The 18,380-nt window shown below is 39.4% G+C and overlaps 1 protein-coding gene across 2 annotated transcripts; it reads left to right on the top strand.

The window, feature by feature from the left end:
- Positions 1–3,639: 3,639 nt before the first annotated feature.
- On the top strand, positions 3,640–15,828 carry LOC112216331 (cyclin-T1). Of its 2 annotated transcripts, none has more exons than XM_024376238.2 (9): positions 3,640–4,465; positions 5,851–5,932; positions 6,079–6,207; positions 9,751–9,811; positions 10,527–10,589; positions 10,781–10,826; positions 11,063–11,226; positions 11,384–11,454; positions 11,564–15,828. In XM_024376238.2, the coding sequence occupies exons 1-9, from the start codon at positions 4,296–4,298 to the stop codon at positions 12,845–12,847; spliced, it is 2,070 nt and encodes a 689-aa protein (XP_024232006.1). In that variant the 5' UTR covers positions 3,640–4,295; the 3' UTR covers positions 12,848–15,828. The 2 variants fall into 2 exon arrangements, with proteins under 2 accessions (XP_024232006.1, XP_024232005.1); XM_024376237.2 differs by having other exon boundaries at positions 4,232–4,465; positions 10,772–10,826.
- Positions 15,829–18,380: the final 2,552 nt, after the last annotated feature.

Consider the following 18,380-nt stretch of genomic DNA (forward strand, 5'->3'; position numbering starts at 1 on the left):
TTTCCAGACAATGTCAGGAATAAGCATGTTCCAGAAAAACGTTTCTCTGTGTAAGTTGGTTTTGTAAATGAAGAATTTGTCTTATATATTTATTATAACAAGATTTCTCAAGTAAGCCCACGCATTCCAATCTGAGTTCTGGATAAACTTTGATCATTCCCCAAATTAAGATGACTTCATAAGTGTAGTTAGACCACTGGGAATGGATTTGATCACAAACTCTGAAAGGTATTGGAAACTCTTTCAATGTTATAAATTGTTCATATGTGAGAATATTACCCTTGTTGTCGAAAATATCAAGAACAAAGTCAATATTCCTCTCATGCCAGCTGGGGTAGAACAATGACTTATTCCTTACAGTTCTGTCTGAATTATTCCACAAAAGAGCTTTATGAGGGGAACAATTGTGCAGGAAACATATTTTCCATGCCAGTAAAGCTTGTTGGTGAAACCTAGCCAATTTAGCAGGTAATCTTTCAGGAAAATAATTACATTTCAGTAAAAACTGAAGACCTCCCAATTTATTAAACACATTATTTGGAATGAAATACCATATTGAATCAGTATCGAGCAAACATTTTTTCCACCAGTATATCAAGTGTTATTTATGTCAACAAAATCCAACACTTCTAGACCGCCTTCAGCTCTTTTGTTAGAAAGGACATATTTTTTTAGTTTGTGAGACTTGTTTTTCCAGATGAAGTCAAGAAAGGTCTTATTGATCTCTTTACAAGTAGCTGGATTTACACATAACAATAATGAGGGGTACACAAAACAAGATAGTCCCTCTGCCTTGGACAGAAGTACTCTCAAGTATAGAAAGATATCTTTGTAGCCAATTATTAAATATATTTTTAGTTCTCTTAATTTTAGGAGAGATATTCAAATGTTGTCTGACTAAGTGGTTTTTTGACAGATGTATTCCTAAATATTTAACACAGTCCTTTACAGGAATATTTTCAATTTCTTTATCAGAGTCAAATAAACATAAGATTTCACATTTAGAAATATTCAGCATTAATCCTGATGCAATAGAAAATGCAGTTATAGCATTAAGGCATGTGCGACCTGGTCTTTGTCTCTTAAGAAAAGAGTAGCATCATCAGCCAGTTGGGAAATTTTGATTTCTTTGTTAAAAATGGTTAAGCCATACACATTTGCATCATTCAGAATATCTAGAGATAGAAGTTCCACAACCAAAATGAATAAAAATAGCGAAATTGGGCATCCCTGTCGTACACTTGTTGATACTAAATATTTTGGAAATATTAAGGTTTAGTAGCACAGAACTATGTATATCTTTGTAAAACATGCGAATTACTTTAATAAAATATTCACCAAATCCAAAAAGTTTAAGAGACCTAAAGAGAAATTAATGTTCAAATGTGTCAAAGGCTTTACAGAAGTCCAGAAATAGAACAACCGCATCTGAGTCAAATGCATCTAAATAATCTATAAGGTCCAAGACTAAACGAATGTTAGTTTATGTGACGGCCCTTCATAAATCCTGTTTGAGTCTCATTTATAATGGTATCTATTCCTTTCTCTAATCTTTTGGCATAAACCAGAGCAATCCATTTGTAATCAACATTTAATCAAGTAATTGGTCTCCAATTGTCAATGAGAGAAGGGTCTTTATCAGGCTTCGGAATCAATGAAATAAGGCCCTGTTTCATAGTGGAGACCATTTCGCCATTTTTAATGCAATCTTGAAACATATTGAAAATCGGGTCTTCTCGTAACTCCCAAAACTGTCTATAGAATTCAACTGACAGGCCATCAGGGCCAGGTGATTTTCCTTTTTTCATTGAATTCAGAGCCTCTCTAATTTCTCCAATTGACACAGGTGAATCGCAAACGGAGTGGAAATCATCCTCAATTACAGGGACACAATTCTGAATGTGGCAAATGTAACTTTCACAACTATCTTCCTGAAATTGAGAGCTGTAAAGGTTTTCATAAAAGGAATTGACAAATGATGATATTGTAATGGGATCTTTGCATAAAGCATCGTTAATTTTGAGTGCAGTTATAGATTTTATTTTGTAGTTTCTCTTTTCAAGTGCAAAAAAGTAACTAGTGTTTGTTTCCCCCTCTTCAATCCATTTTGCTATTGACCTTACAAAGGCACCCTTTGCCAGATCCGTGTAATTCTGTTCTAATTCTAGTTGTAAAGACCTGAACACAGACTCCTCTTCTTCAGATAGATTATCTTTCTTTAGAAAACTGTCAAGCTTGCTTATCATCTCCTTTTTCTCTATGGTTCTTTAATTGCATCAGCTCTTTGGCGCGTTTAATGGCTACCACTCGACTTTATATTTGAAATATTCCCATCTACTTCCATGACCCAAGTCTTTTCCACCAAAAATATCTTTAGCTAAAGATTTTATGTTTTCAATGAGATCAGTATCTTTAAGAAGTGTATTGTTTAATTTCCAATATCCTCGAGTACCTTTTGATGTTTTAGTAGCTTGTAAATTCAGGGAAATCAAGTGATGATCAAAAAAGGGAGCCAACGGATGATCTACGTCTATAACAAATTGTAACAAAAAAGGGGAAATTGGGAATAAATCTATTCTAGATTTACGTGACAGTTTTGTTGGTCCAGGCATAACCCTTAGCATCCGGATTGAAATAACGCCAGGCATCCTCAACACAGAGATCCTTGCATAATGTAATGATAATGTTACTATTTTGAGGGTTTTGACTCGTTCTAGGAGGAAAACGATCAGGAGATGCATCAGGTGTTTCATTAAAATCCCCTGAAATAATTAGAAAAGCCTCCGAGTATGTGTTGTTTAAATCCTGTACTTTCCTGGTAAATTGGGTAAAAAGGGTCTTATTAGGAGCATGTGAGTTATGTCCGTATACATTACAGATGATGAAAATAGCATTGTCAAGTTTAACAGCTATGACCCATCTGCCAACTTGTGAAGATGTGGATTCTAGAATGTCACATTTAAACTTGTGAATAAGTGTCAAAACACCAGCAGAATGATTTGATCCATGACTGAAATAGGCCATATCTCCCCATTGTGCTCTCCAAAATTTCAAATCACTTTCACCCTAATGAGTTTCCCGAAGAAGGACAACATCTGCATTACTGCGTTTACAGTATAAAAATAAAGCTTTCCTTTTTGTAGGATTTCTCAAACCCCTAGCATTCAGACTAACGATATTGAGTGAATTGAAAACGAACTCCTGCATTAAAAAACAAAGAACACAAATTAGATAAGTATTAATGTGAACAATAAAACAAACAGTGAATCTTGAGAGGATTACTCCACGGAAAACTACGCTCAGATGAGGTAGCTGTGGTAAACAGAATAACAAATCTATTAACACCCTTTTCTTTGGCAAGTGTTCATCAGTTGTAGTTCGAACGGTACATGTATAATTGGCAGTACATTAACTGTACGCATGGTAGTACTCACAGTTCCAATTTGGTTAATGTCAACAGAGTTACCCAGTAATCATTCGTCCTTCGATAAACGCGTGTGGGCCCTTGAACCCCGCCTTCTTTCCCTCTTGTTGCGCCTTCTGTATAAACGGCCACAGTTTCTCTCTGGCAGCCTGATCCTGCGGTATCAGAGCTTCTTTGATGCGGAGTTTCTTCTCGTCCAGAAACTTGTTCCCCTTGGCCATTTTCCATATGATGTCCCTGTAATGGCGCATAGTTAAGCGCAATATGATATTGCGAGGGGTCCATCAGATCTTCGTTTCCCAAATCAATCACGTCTCTTAGCCTGTCTTTGATGCATGGTGCCACTTTTCCCAGGATATTAATGACTATTTCTCTAATATATATCCTCTCCCTCTACCTCTTTTACACCTTGGATTTTCAGATTCCACCTGCGAGAGTCCCTTTGAAGTTCATCTACATTCTCACACAGCCCCGGAGTTCTTCATAGGGGACATGGTCGTCTGACGTTCACAGCTCCTCCTCAATTGGTAGGCTGAATTATCCACTACCGAAGGGTGATTATTCCGCGACTGTAAAAGCGACCAGACTACACCACACCTGCAATAATCCAAAAACAGTCCCCAGACGAGGCGATATTCTGCATCCCACGTCCAAACCAGGAATATGTTATAGATTAACTCACCATTGTCTGCTGATTGTAGGCCCTTCGCATTTACTTTTCTGTCAGGCCATGGATACCAGAGAGGTTTCGTTTATTTGCCACAGATGTTAGAAATTATGTTTAGGGACACATGGCATATTTACGCCATCCACATCATTGACGTCAGTTCCTGTGACGTACCACGAGTCTAAAAAATTGTCCTTCTCAGTAATGGCGGCTTCGTTCCCTTCTCCTTCTGGAACAAACAACAAATGGTACTTCACCCGAGAACAGATCGAGAATAGCCCTTCTCGTCGTGTGGGGCTTGATCCAGACAAGGAATTATCCTACAGACAGCAAGCCGCGAACCTTCTACAGGACATGGGACAGCGACTCAATGTGTATCTTTTGTCGGGCCGGGGACGATTTGTGCCTGCTAACGGCTAGCTATAGAGATTGATGCCGGTTTGGCGGCATGGCTAGTTGCTATCTTATATGGATACTGTATTCATGTTAGCCTATTTATTCATCTGTGGTGTGTACAGACTGGCGTAGTTAATAGCTATTTGTAACAAGCAGCCCAGACTTGCTGCTGTGACTCGCGAGTGCCAGGGAATTGCGTTCTATTAGCACAACTAGATAGTTAGCCTAGACAGTTAGCTAACGTTGTGTGTAGGCCTCTGCGGCCTAGGCATAAGCTTCCTGTGGAGAACAAAAGCCGAGCAGGGGCCATTTGACTTACTTATTATAAACGGGGTTCAGGTGTATTAAACACGTTCTTATATTTTGATAAAAGCATTGGTTTTGTTGGCCATAGTGTTAGGGTGAAATCAAAGATATGTGGCGCTGTTATGGGAGCTAAGCTGGCAGTCTGTTATTACGAGTGGCTAGCTAGCTAGCGAGTAGGCTAAAAACATCCTGGGGCAAGCGAACGTTAACTGGCGTTTACGACATATAAATGGTATTGGTGAGAGGTCCAATGCTGCAATGTGATAAAAATTCCCCGGTGTATTAAAGCTTGTTAGTTTCTTATTTCTGATACCATGTCATTGCCTTCTTCGTGGCCACTTATTAATTACTTCCTTAACTACAACAAACTGACCCAGAATGCCAAACTGGTCTCAGAGCATTTCGTATTATTCTGTTACTAAAGCCAATAATCATAATTTAGTATGATATGTTACATTTCGTATGGTATGTATTAATTTGTTAATGTGCATCCATTTTGTATATGTTACTAAATACAATTCTTAGCTAAACGTACAATATGTTACGAATTCTAGCTATGTGGCTTAGCTATCTCACTAATGTTAGCTAGGTTAGGGTTACGTTTAGGAGTTAGCTAACCCTTCCCATAGCCCTTTAACCTAACATAAAAAGTAGTTAAAGTTGCTAATTAGCTAAAATGCTGAAGTTGTCCGTGATGAGATTCGAACTCGCAACCTTTGGGTTGCTAGACATTTGCGTTTTACCTCACCCAAACATACCAAATGTAACATGCTAAATGGATTGACTCGGATTTACATACAAACTCTGAGATCAGGTTGAGAATGCTGTTCTAGCCAGCTAGTATGTTGTTCTAGCTAGCCAGTTATGTCCTACTATGTACCACCAGTCAACATTAGGAGTAGTTACAGCAGATCACTTAGCTACACCCACAACTAGCTAGTTTAGTTGAAAATAAGTTGGTAGCTGCTGTTACATAACATTTCTGTAATTTCTCAAAATTTACTTTGAGTTAAATCTCAGAGATATCATGTTATAATCCTTAACCCTTATGCATCAGGTCCCAGCTAACAATTAATACTGCTATTGTGTATATGCACCGATTCTACATGATCCAGTCCTTCACCAGGTTCCACAGAAATGTAAGTACTTTTGCACGCTGAGCCTCCCTTGCACAATTGTGACTTGTGAAGTTAATTAAATCTTTTGTGAAATGCATAATGTGTAGCACTAACAAGACACCAGTTTTGATCAAAATGTACTATTTTTTTTGTTTGTTTACCTGTAGGTCATTGCTCCAGCGACACTGTTCCTGGCTGCAAAGGTTGAGGAACAGCCCCGCAAGTTGGAGCATGTTATCAAGGTGACCCATGCATGCCTCAACCCTCAGGACCCTTCACCAGACGTCCGCAGTGATGTAAGTGTCCATGGTCTGACCACTCCACTTCAAACTCGCTATGACACTTGCAGTGTGATCCTCTGACCACAAACTGATTGAGTGTAGATCCAGTGTTCTCTATCTTTTTTGGTATTTTTAAAGACCCAAAGTATGTACTTTTGTGTCAATATGCATGATGGTAGTTGCATCATAACTGTTTGACATGGATTTCTCCGCTTGCAGGCTGTTGGTGTTCTATGAAACCATTTTAAAAAATGATTTAGATATTGCTTTATTTGATACAAGTTCTGGCAAGAAACGGAGCAATAACATTTAATGCAACTTGACTTTAAAGTTCTTGATAACATTTGAAGTGGTCTTGATATCTTTTGTGACAAAGACATAGCTCCAATGCATTCTCTTTCACAGGTTGTGAAAGAGGGTGTTGATATTCTCCACACACTCACCATCTTCCTTTCAGACGGGGAGATCTGTAAACAGTTCTGTCCATAACGGGTTGGAACCAAAATTATTTTCTTCTGAACTGACTTTTTTTTTTGACTGGTTTGAACCCCACAAAAAGTGCTGGTTTATATAATACCTTTCTGTTCCTTTTTTAATCTGTGAAATCAATTTTTAAAAACTTTTCTCATTCAATTTCTTCACCAATCAGTGCAGATTGAGCAGGCAAGCTAGTTCTTTACATGCATGATGGACAGACAAGTGTAGCCTATGATGCAAATGCAACTGAAATTTTGCGGGAGTGGAGGAGGCTTGACGTGCTGGGCATCTTGTTGTGCATAATCTGAATTAGGTCCACAGAGTAATACTTAACTTCTATGTGATCCCTTCCTGCTCAGATCCCGGTAACGGGATTGATTTGTCAACATCCAGTGATATTGCAGCGCTCCAAATTCAAAAACAGAAATACTCATAATAGAAATTAACAAAACATACATGTATAATACATCAAAATAAAGCTTAACTTCTTGTTAACCAAGACGCAGTGTCAGATTTCAAAAAGGCTTTATGGCGAAAGCAGACCATGCTTTGGACATTTCAACCAGCCAGGTGTGACACACAACTCAGAAATAACTATATAATTCATGCCTTACCTTTGAATATGTTGGCACTCAAATGTCCTAGAAACATCACAAATTGTCATTTTGTTTGATAAATTCCTTCTTTATACCCCCAAAATGTCCATTCATTTGGCACACTTGATTCAGAAAATACACCGGTTCCAACTCGCCCAAGTATCTAATAAGTTACCTGTAAACTTGGTCGAAACATTTCAAACAACGTTCCTAATCCAAATTTAGGTATCGTAAAACGTAAATAATCTATAAAATTTAACACAGAATAAACTGTGTTCAATACCAGATGAAAACAAAGTGAAGCGCGCACCAAAAGACTAGAGTCCACCTGGAGTGACACATGGAAAGAACAGGGCTACTTCTTAATTTCTCAAAAGAAAAACAACCAATTTATAAAGACTTGACATCTTAGTGGAAGCCATAGGAACTGCAACTAGATTCCTATTAAAAAGGGCTTACCATAGAAAACTAATGGAAAACAGATTGACCTCAAAAAAACATTTCCCTGGGTGGATTGTGCTCGGGGTTTCGGGCCAAATCAGTTCTGTTATACTCAGACATTATTCAAACAGTTTTACAAACTTCAGAGTGTTTTCTATCCAAATCTACTAATAATATGCATATCCTAGCTTCTGGGCCTGAGTAGCAGGCAGTTTACTTTGTGCACACTTTTCATCCGGATGTGAAAATACTGGCCCCTATCCCTGAGGTTAACCTTTCTGGTAAGGGGGTTCTGCTAGCGGAACACCTGGCCTACAGCCAGTGAAATTACAGGGCGCCAAATTCAAACAAATCTGATTAACATTCCTCAAACATACAAGTATTATACACCATTTTAAAGAAACTTCTTGTTAATCCAAACAGTGTCTGATTTCAAAAAGACTTTACGGCGAACCACACCATATGATTGTTAGGACAGAGCCTAGCCACAAAAAAAACAAAAATTTTCCAGCCAAGGAGAGGTGTCACAAAAGTGAGAAATAGCGTTAAAATTAATCACTAACCTTTGATCTTCATCTAGTGGCACTCCCAGGACTCCATGTTACACAAATGTTTGTTTTGTTCGATAAAGTTCATCTTTATGTCCAAAACCCTCATTTGAAATTGACGCGTTATGTTCAGAAATGCGTCGTCTCAAACAAACATCCGGTGAAATTGCAGAGAGCCACATCAAATTACAGAAATACCTAATTTTTGTTCGCATTTAGTTCAGTAATCCAAATGCACAAAGTCCAGACGAAAAGTCATAAGTTCCATTTAAAGTTTGTAGAAACATGTCAAACAATGTTTCTAATCAATCCTTGGTGTTTTTATCATAAATATTCATTGTTTCAACCGGACAATACTGTTTTCATTAGAAAGGAAAGGGAAGAACGTCGCGTGATAAACAACTCATGGCTTTCAGCTGAGCCACTTGCTTTGAGTGGTCTTATTCTCTCCCCTTAAACAATAGAAGCCTGAAACAACTTCTAAAGACTGTTGACATCTACTGAAAGCTTTAGGAAGTGCAATCTGACCGCACAGACACTGGATATTCGATAGGCATTCACTTGAAAACTACAAACCTCAGAATTCCCACTTCCTGGTTGGATTGTTCTCAGGTTTTCGCCTGCCATGTGAGTTGTGTTATACTCAGACATTATTTTAACAGTTTTGGAAACTTTAGTGTTTTCTATCCAAATCTACTAATTATATGCATATTCTAGCTTCTGGGCCTGAGTAACAGGCAGTACTCTGGGCATGCTTTTCATCCAAACTTCCCAATGCTGCCCCCTATCCCAATCCATCAAGGTAACTAGGCCTATAGTATCCTTAACTAGCATTGAAAAAAATGTATCCATTCTTCTCTAGCCAATTACAAATCTATCTCCCTATCTTCTGAATAATGCTTCTAACGTCAGTACCGTAGCCTATGCTTCAGAGGGGGAAGGGCAGGTAACCGGCACAGGCAAAGATTTTTAGGTTGCAAACAGACACTGGAATAAGTTTGAGTGACCGAGTGAGGGCGTTGCATGGACTTTTTTTTGGGACTAGGAAAAAAGTGCCTGGAACATAAAATAGTGTTATTAACCGGTTCCCATGCTTTTAAAATAATGGTTTTGTTCTGGAACAGTGGATCATTTTAAAATACATTTCATGTATTTAAAGGTTCCTGTTTCCGTTCCTTAAATGCCATTGTTTTCGGTTCTGTTCCCTTAACCGGATCCAACCCCTGATCCATAATCACTGCTTTGATCTGTAGAAATTTTAAAGCTATCCTGCGCTTTGGGGTTTTCCTTTTTCTCAATCTTACCTTTACCATCATGCTCCTTTAAGTGCTTAAATTGTTATTACAAAGTAAGAAATTGGGTGTTCTGAGGCAGTTGTACCTCCTTGAAGGTAAGACTGCGTAAAGGGAAAGCAAGAGGTGTGAGTGAGACATGAGGGGTGAGAGAATGCCTCCTAGTGAGTAATGCCTGTCTCCTGCCTGTCCTCTCAACCTCAGGCTTACCTGCAACAAGCCCAAGACCTGGTCATTCTTGAGAGCATTATACTCCAGACCCTGGGTAAGTTGGGATGGACAAATGAATGGGGTCTTTGATTTCATCCCAAAATAGAGAGATGTGATGCTTGCCTAATGATAATATTAACCTCTTTGTTCTTGCCTACAGCAGTCTTTGAGTAGCAGCCCATTCCATTGGAAGGTCACATCTAGTCTTCCATGCTCACTTTATCAGTACTGTCTTGCATTTTCGGTTCCCCGCTGTTTTCATTAACTTTACAGCGCAGCACTTTCTTTTACCTTTACCTCTTGACTTTAAGCCATTCTTTTGAGTGACGTAATTGTTGTGATGGAAGATATGTTGGTTGTAATCACATTAGAGATAATGAATTTAGTACAGTATTGATAGAATTTGGATGGCACAGTAAAATGCCCATTCACCACCTATAACCCTTGTCTCAATGACTGGCTTAAATGTTAATGCTAAACCTTTAATTCTCAACTCACTCATTTACATTTGTCTTATACAGGGCCTGTCATCTGAAGATCTAAAGCAGTGCATTCATTCACTATTTACTGTAGTTTCATAAGACTTTGGTTTTCAGGGAATTATTTTAACGCACAGTGAGAATACTGAAAATTCAGTAACTATTGAGCTGAAGCTATTTTGACTTAACACCCTCAGGTTCCCATAAATCAGGATAGAAGATTCTAGAGTGTTCTTAGAAATTCTGTTGCTCATGAAACCTTTTGTCTCCACTCTACCCCCTTCATTACAGCTTTTGAAATCACCATTGACCACCCACATACTCATGTTGTCAAGTGCACCCAGCTCGTCAGAGGTAAGAATCAACAACCCCCCTTTCTAGGCTACTGGTGAAGTTTGAGAACCCTAGTACTTTTACAAATAACATAAATGGTTCTTACCTATTTAAATGTATTATGAGTGTTTTTATTGCATGTATTTAATGGCATTATTTTGAACGCAGCAGGTTTTAATTGTATTTTCTTGTTTCTCGTGTTGTTGTCCCAGCGAGTAAGGATTTGGCCCAGACCTCATACTTCATGGCTACCAACAGGTATGCTGTTCACTCTGTGTTCAACTTTGAGCTTTACATTTGTCAATTCAATACAAATGCAATGCAACATTGTCTAAATTGAAAAAGGAGATGTTCTTATGACCTGTATTAGAATGAAATCACCACCCATTGATGAGATGCACAGTCCTTTTTCATCGTATTCTGGAACTGAATCGGTTTCTTCTTCTCCCCCCCCCCCTTTGGATTGTTGATCTGGGACCCAACCTGCTGTGTAGCCTACACCTGACCACATTCTGCCTGCAGTACAGCCCACCCATAGTGGCCTGCGTCTGCATCCACCTGGCTTGCAAGTGGTCCAACTGGGAGATCCCTGTCTCCACAGACGGCAAGCACTGGTGGGAGTATGTGGACAATACTGTCACCCTTGAGCTGCTGGATGGTATGTTGGAATTTCATTTAGTTGGATATGATGATGTAACGTGATAAAGAACTCATGGCTGTCAGCTGAGCCACTTGCTTTGAGATGTACTGCAGATGTTGGTTATATTGTAAGGAAGTGAATTGCAGAGCCCCTTGTAATACTTTGTTACCCACAGAACTCACTCACGACTTCCTACAGATCTTGGAGAAGACACCAAGCCGATTAAAACGCATTCGCAACTGGAAAGTAAGTTGTAGTTTGTAACATACTTGCACTGATTTTAAATTCTCATAGCTCCATTTCATTCAGGGTATTTCCTTATACTGTTCCTTAACGCAATGGTCTCTTGTCCCAGGCGGCAGGTCAGACAGTGAAGGGAGGGAAGTCTAAGGGGCCAGAGGACGGGGACCAGACAGATTGTATGATGAGCATGATCTCCATGTCGTCCTCGGAAACCACGCTGGCCAGCCTCTCCAACCCTTCCTCTTCATCCATGGCTCCCATACTACTGGAGCTCAAGTCGACCCTGGGCAGTGGCTCCGACCAGCCCAACCACGTTGAGCTACACGCCCCAGCCAAGGTGTCACTGAGTGAGTACCGGGCCAAGCACGCTGATGTCCTGGCTGCTCAGAAGAGGAAGCTGGAGAACATGGAGGCCAGCGTGAAGAGGGAGTATGCCTCGGCAGCCCAAGCTCTGATAGGCCAACATCAGAGGAAGGAGAAGTACCACCATGATCAACCGCAGTCCAGCTCCCACCATTCCAGCTTAGCCTCCTCTGACCTCAGCAGCCCCTCGCCCATCATCCTCAAGATCCCCCTGGAAAAGGAGAGGGGCGAGCGCAGCTCCCTGAAGATGCGCCTCCCTCTGGGGACTGGGGGAGGAGGGGGGCACAGTGGAGGAGGCAACAGAGGAGCTGGAGGAGAACAGGACATCAAAGTGAGAATCCGGGTGCCTGAGAAAGTACGCAGTGCAGGCTCGGGAGAGGAGGGGGGCAAGAGTAGGGAGGGCAAGCATCGAGATCGCTCCCACCACCACCATCACCACCATCACCATCATTCATCATCGTCTTTGAGCGGTGCTTCCGTCTCTTCGTCCTCGTCACATAAACACTCAGCCAGTGCTGCTGGAGCTGTAGGAGGAAGTGGTAGCAAAAAGACCCCCAGTGACTCATCTAGAATGAGCTCTTCCTCTGCTTCTCGAAAGAGGACACACTCCACTGAGTCCCAGGGATCCCACCCCTCCAAAGTCTCTAAGTCCTCCAGGAACTCAGCCTACCAGCTACCTGCTCTGTTAGCTGCCTCCAGTGCACACTCCCTGGGGGCGCAAACTGCTGAGATCCTCCCATCCCTGGGTCTCCCCTCCCTCCACCAGGGAAACTTCTCTCACTCCAAGGGGGACAAGACTGACACTAACGGACACAATGCAGGCGGGGGAAGCCAGTCAAATGAGTACCAGGACACATTTGAGATGCTGAACTCTTTACTGAGTGCTCAGGGGGTCCAACCTGCTCAGCCTCCCATGTTTGACTACCGGTCTCAGTACGGGGAGTACAGATACAGTGGAGGGTCGAGGGGGGGCTCTCGACCGCCACCCCTGCCTGCTGAACCTCCACCCCCGCTACCCCCTTTACCCAAATGATCCCTGATGAAGGGGTGAATTACTGACAGTATCTGTAGACGCCTCCACATCCTTCCATAAGACATTTGCACTGTGACTTTGGGTCCCTTTATGTGTTTGAAGGAATCATGTTGTGGTTTTCAACTTGACAGCAAAGAAATGTACTTCCAATACATACTTATCAGTGATGCATGTACAGAAGTTTCTCCCTTGTTACATCATCATATCCAATACATCTGTGGGGCAATAACAGATGTGAAAGAAAACAAAATTAATTTATTTATAAAAAAAAATGTAAATACTATTTTTGATGTTATTCATTTTTGTATTGTGATATGAACTCAAATCCAATTTCATGGAATGACTGGACCTGATACTTTAAACATGGCTGTTTAAGTAATTTTGAATGCACAGTAGAAGAAACAAACTTGTCTGCTTCACTTCTTAAATTGTGTATGTCTCGCTAACAATTAGTATTTTTCAGAATGTTTTTAAATGTAGTATTTATTATTAGTGTTGAATGCAATTAGAACATTTTGCCAACTGCCTCCCCTGCGCTTTCTGCTGTGTCCTGTTGAACTGAATGATCGTTGAGTGCTCCTTACACAAGTCTATTTGAGAATGCATGTCTTCAAAGCCATCGTTTGAAATGTTTTTGTTTAAAAAGTAGTCACTGAATTAGACCCCCTCCCCCATTTTGTCTATTATAGTACATTTTTCCCCTCTGCATTATTTGCAACACTTTATATATTAATTATGTAAAATGACTTTAGTGGACATAATATTTTCACATTTAGTTAAAAGTTGCAAAAAATACTTGAAATTTAAAAGGAACATTTCAGTTTTTCTACTTCATATTCATCCCTAGCACCACATCAACATGTGAAAATTGTGCATTTTTTTGTGGTAAAAATAGAGTAATATAAGTTTCCAATGAGAATGCAATGCCAACCCGTATTTGGTTTAAATCCAATGGTGCATATTAGGAAAACTTATCTTCCTCTCTTTTAAATTAAATGTTTTTACTAAACATAAATGTGCCATTTTCACATGTTGATTTTGGGTGGATGCTGGACATGACAAATATGAAGTTGACTTTAAAAAATATATTTTTTTATTTTCCTTAAGGCTTGTATTTTAGTTTCTAGATTTGAATGTGTTGCAGTCATTGTTTTAAATGGTTGTAAAATGTTAGTCATAATACTCAAATAATTACACTAACGTACAGAGTTTATACTACAGTACTTATCTACATATTCCTACACATTTTGATAATGGACTGATTTTTGTCTTAGTGCTTTGAACAGAATTCATAGTGTTGCTTCCACTACTGTTTTAACGATAACTGATGTCTTCACTCGTACATTTTGAATGCAACTGAAATTGTATTTTTGTGAGATTTTGATAAGGTGCATAATCATTTGTCTATATTATTTAGATCATTTGTTTTTCTGGTTTCATGCCACACCATATGGTTGCTTGTGGCAATCACACCATGTGGTTGCTTGTGGCGATCACACATGCTCAACTGAGGGACTTTTTAGAGGTTTTAACATAACATCTCCGGTACCACTGTGTCAACCATCACTGTCTACATTTAATTTCAGTGAGAATGACCTGTTCAATTAAGATAATCTTTCCCTTCATGTTCCAGACTTGCTGTTTGTCATGCTTATGAACAAACTGGTATAGTCTTTCTCCTTAAATCATGTTTAAAATTGTATGATAGAGGAAATGGGCTTGAACTTAGCTCTGACATGTTTCAGACCGTTTAACAGAACTCTCTTTGTCCAATGGATGGGTTAGCTGACAACGTCACAAAAACGATGCACATGTTTGAATGGGGCAGACGTCTGTGTGTTGTGATTCTGGATGGCCAGATGGCTAGAACCAATATAAGAGGCTGCTCATTTCAGTTAGTTTTCTTGTTCTTGATACCATGTCTTGTTTTTAGGTGTTTTGACTGATGTCACATCTTTGCTAATATGGCTAAACTTCACAAGCTAGCTAACCAACAACTGTAACAATGTATTTGAGAGACAAGTGCTCATTGTGCAAATGTATTTATGTTTTCAATAAACATTGGAGACTAAATATAGTTTACATGTCAACAATTTAAGCCAACACTGTCTGTTTTGCCCCATAGTTGTGCACACATCGCTTTTGTTGCTTAACAACCAACCAATCTATAAGCTGCCAATGGACTGTAACAATGCAGCTAGAAATCATGTAACACAGCTGTGGCATACTGATTTGATGTGGTATTTTGCTATTGATTGGTTTTGTATATAATGGAACGAGTTGACATTATGGGAGCTGTTTTCTAGTACTTTAACTGATGCATTAAGGGAACAGGTGTACGGTTCTACTGTTTCTACAGTCTGCTCAGTTTCTACAGTACTTGAGCCCAACCATTGATTCTTGTCACTCAGGTAAGCCTTTATGATGATATATGAAGAGAAACACATGGATATACTTTAAAATGCACTGAATCTCTATCCCAGCAAGATTGTAATCAAACAGATTTTTTATTGTTAAAACTGAGGAAATTGTATTTTGTATTACCAAGAGCATTATGCTTCCATTCTGTGTTTTGTATTATAAGATAAGACACACTATCGTACTATATTTAGTTAAGGATCGACTGGGACTGATACATGGATAACTGTATGCAGTCTGTCTTGTGTGAATGCTTGTTGAACATGAATGACTACAAAATAACACTGATATGAAAATAGAAGGAAGACATGCAACCAAGTGCAAAGTCACTTCTACTCATCTACTTCATAAAATTTTCCAAAAGTTGTATCAGTTTGTACCTATTGTCACATCTTGTTAATGTTGTCGTGGTACCACAAACTCAGGTCTGGAATAGGAATGTTTGGGCTATCTTTTGTTTAAAATGTATCTAAAAGTCTGCATTGTTTTGTTGTGAACACGGTTATTTTTTTTAAATGTGTTTGATATAATCCCATGTCAATAAATGTTTGAAGAAAAACCCCTTTCTAAATGTTCTTGTGTATCTTATCCTGCAACAAACTTGGTTTTTACAGACATTACACTGAGGGGGGTGCAACTCAATATTAGGAATACGTTCCTAATGTTTTGTATATTTAGGCAATATGGTCCGAGGGGGTGTGGTGGGTTGTTCTTAGGCTAGATGCATTAAATATCTCCGCTTGCTCAGATGTGGGTTCTCTAATTTGACAGAGAGGTCTTTCAAACAATCGTGTATGTCACACCCACAAGTCTACACCAATCAAAACTCAAATGGGGCGGGTATCTTCTCAACTCAGGGTGTGCGGGGGGGAAAAGGCGCAGTTGCCTTCGATAACTGCTTAGGTAACGACACGGTAAACTCCTCGTTGTATCAACCAAAATGCTTTTTAAAATTACTTTTCTTGTCCATTACATATTTTGGTTACATCAGAGAGCAACTGTACATTGACAGCGAATAAATAACTATTTTGCTACATCGAGGCTAACGAACGCTAAACAAACATGGCTACTAAAGCTAGCTGGCTAGCAAGATAACAAAAAAGCTACAGTTCGCTGAATTTTCGGCTAAAAAAAAGAGGCGGACCAGTTCCATGTTGCACGTGATTGGGTTTATGCAGGATCCTCATTAAGGTCCCGAACAGTCATTCTGATTCCCATGTAAAATAGCACTTTGAGGTACAAACATAGCAGCCATTTTAAAAAAATGTTACGGATAGAAATGCTCAATTTAAGTAAAACATTTTCCTCATTGCTAACTACCTTAATTTATGGTTAGGCCTAAGGTTAGCAGTGTAGTTAAGATTAGGTTTAAAATCACGTTTGAATAGAATTTGTAGAAATAGCAAGGGTTTATGACTTTGTGGCTTTGGTAACTAGCCATGACCCTGAGTGGGCGGGGAGTTTATATTCTTGTGCTTGCCTTGACTGACAGCTCTTTGAAACGCCAATGTCAAGAAACTTAGATGCAGTTAAATACATTTTCAAGAAAATCTGATGATGCATAAAAGAACTCGAACCACATTTTAAATTGCATTTTATTATACATCTCCCATTTGGTATCTCGTGATGTGGTTCACAGCAGCAATGACATGACAACTCCCGCAGTATAGCTATATTAACCACGCCCCTCTGCAAACATGCCTTCTCTGATTGGTTACAAGGCGGTACTTATTTAAATTCAGTAAGGGAATATTACGTTACCGTTGGTGTATTAAAATGAGTGTTAGGGTGGAACACCCTATCTTAATAAACCCGCCTCCTGAATCCAAGAGTTTGACATGGGAGGGGACCAGTAACTTTATGAATTTAACTTTTGTCAATGTACAGGGTTCGCACAAAGTGCTTGAGGTTCTTAAAGTACTTGGATTTGGCACTCTGAAATTCAAGTAATAGAATACCTTAAATCAGACATTTTCTCAAGTTGAATTAAAATGAGAGAATAGAAAATGATAAAATATGTTAATCTGAAAAATATTAGAAATGTATTGGTTTTACGAATACATTTCCAGGCAGACGACAGTTTCATTTTCTCACGTGTTTTGTGCACTGGCTGCCAGGCAAGCTCGCTCATTCTACCCACACTGCCACATACACCGAACCCAAACCGGCTGTGCACATGCGCATCGTGCATACATTTATGCTGTCTCCTCACCCTGACTACACCGCTCGCGTCTCGTGCGCTGCAAAATAAATGTAGAAATCTATGTTATTCAATAGCCCTTATGCACATTCCATGATCGAACGTTCTAAACACACTTCCTATCCGTTTGGCAATTTCCGGTCAGTCTAGTTGTTATCGACGATTACAACGTTACTACCACTATGTCGCAGTTTTTTACTAGGTGTCTTCAGGATTTGCCTCAAATTAATATTAATGATGTACATCGAATTGTTACATCAGCCTCCGAGACTCCAGCTAGCAAGAATGAAAAGGGGTTCAATATGTATATAGGAAGCTACATAGACAACTATGAAGGTGAGTACCAAGTCAGTGATATAACGTTAGCTAGCTACAATCATTAGCTAGCTAATTTAACTATTAACTGTAGCTAGCTAGTTACTTCGTAAAATGACGTAAGTTTGACAATCTACCTGAGAATGTGTATATTTTCGTTAGCTTGGTTAAGTTATGCTTGCTAGCTATATTTGCTAGCTTAAAATAATTGTTATTCATGTCTTCTACACAGTATCTAACAAAGATACATTGACAGGGGAGATCACCTGCCACAGGGCTGCCTGCCACAGGTCCATGAGGAAGAGTGAGAAGCTGCACAGCATGAGAGTAGGGAAAGGTTATAGATCGCTTCTAGGGACCTTGTTAAACATCTCCTGTGAGACACTGTCATCATGGTCAAAATGTGTTGCAGACGGTGTCAATGTTTAATCTTATCAGTAGATCGATTTTAATGATGGGTCCCAATCCCAATTTAGAATTGCCCATTTAACAGGTTATTTGGTAAATCAAATTGATTTATATAGCCCTTCTTACATCAGCTGATATATCAAAGTGCTGTACAGAAACCCAGCCTAAAACCCCAAACAGCAAGCAATGCAG

Source organism: Oncorhynchus tshawytscha, linkage group LG16 (genome assembly GCF_018296145.1).
Source record: "Oncorhynchus tshawytscha isolate Ot180627B linkage group LG16, Otsh_v2.0, whole genome shotgun sequence".
Lineage (NCBI taxonomy): Eukaryota > Metazoa > Chordata > Actinopteri > Salmoniformes > Salmonidae > Oncorhynchus > Oncorhynchus tshawytscha.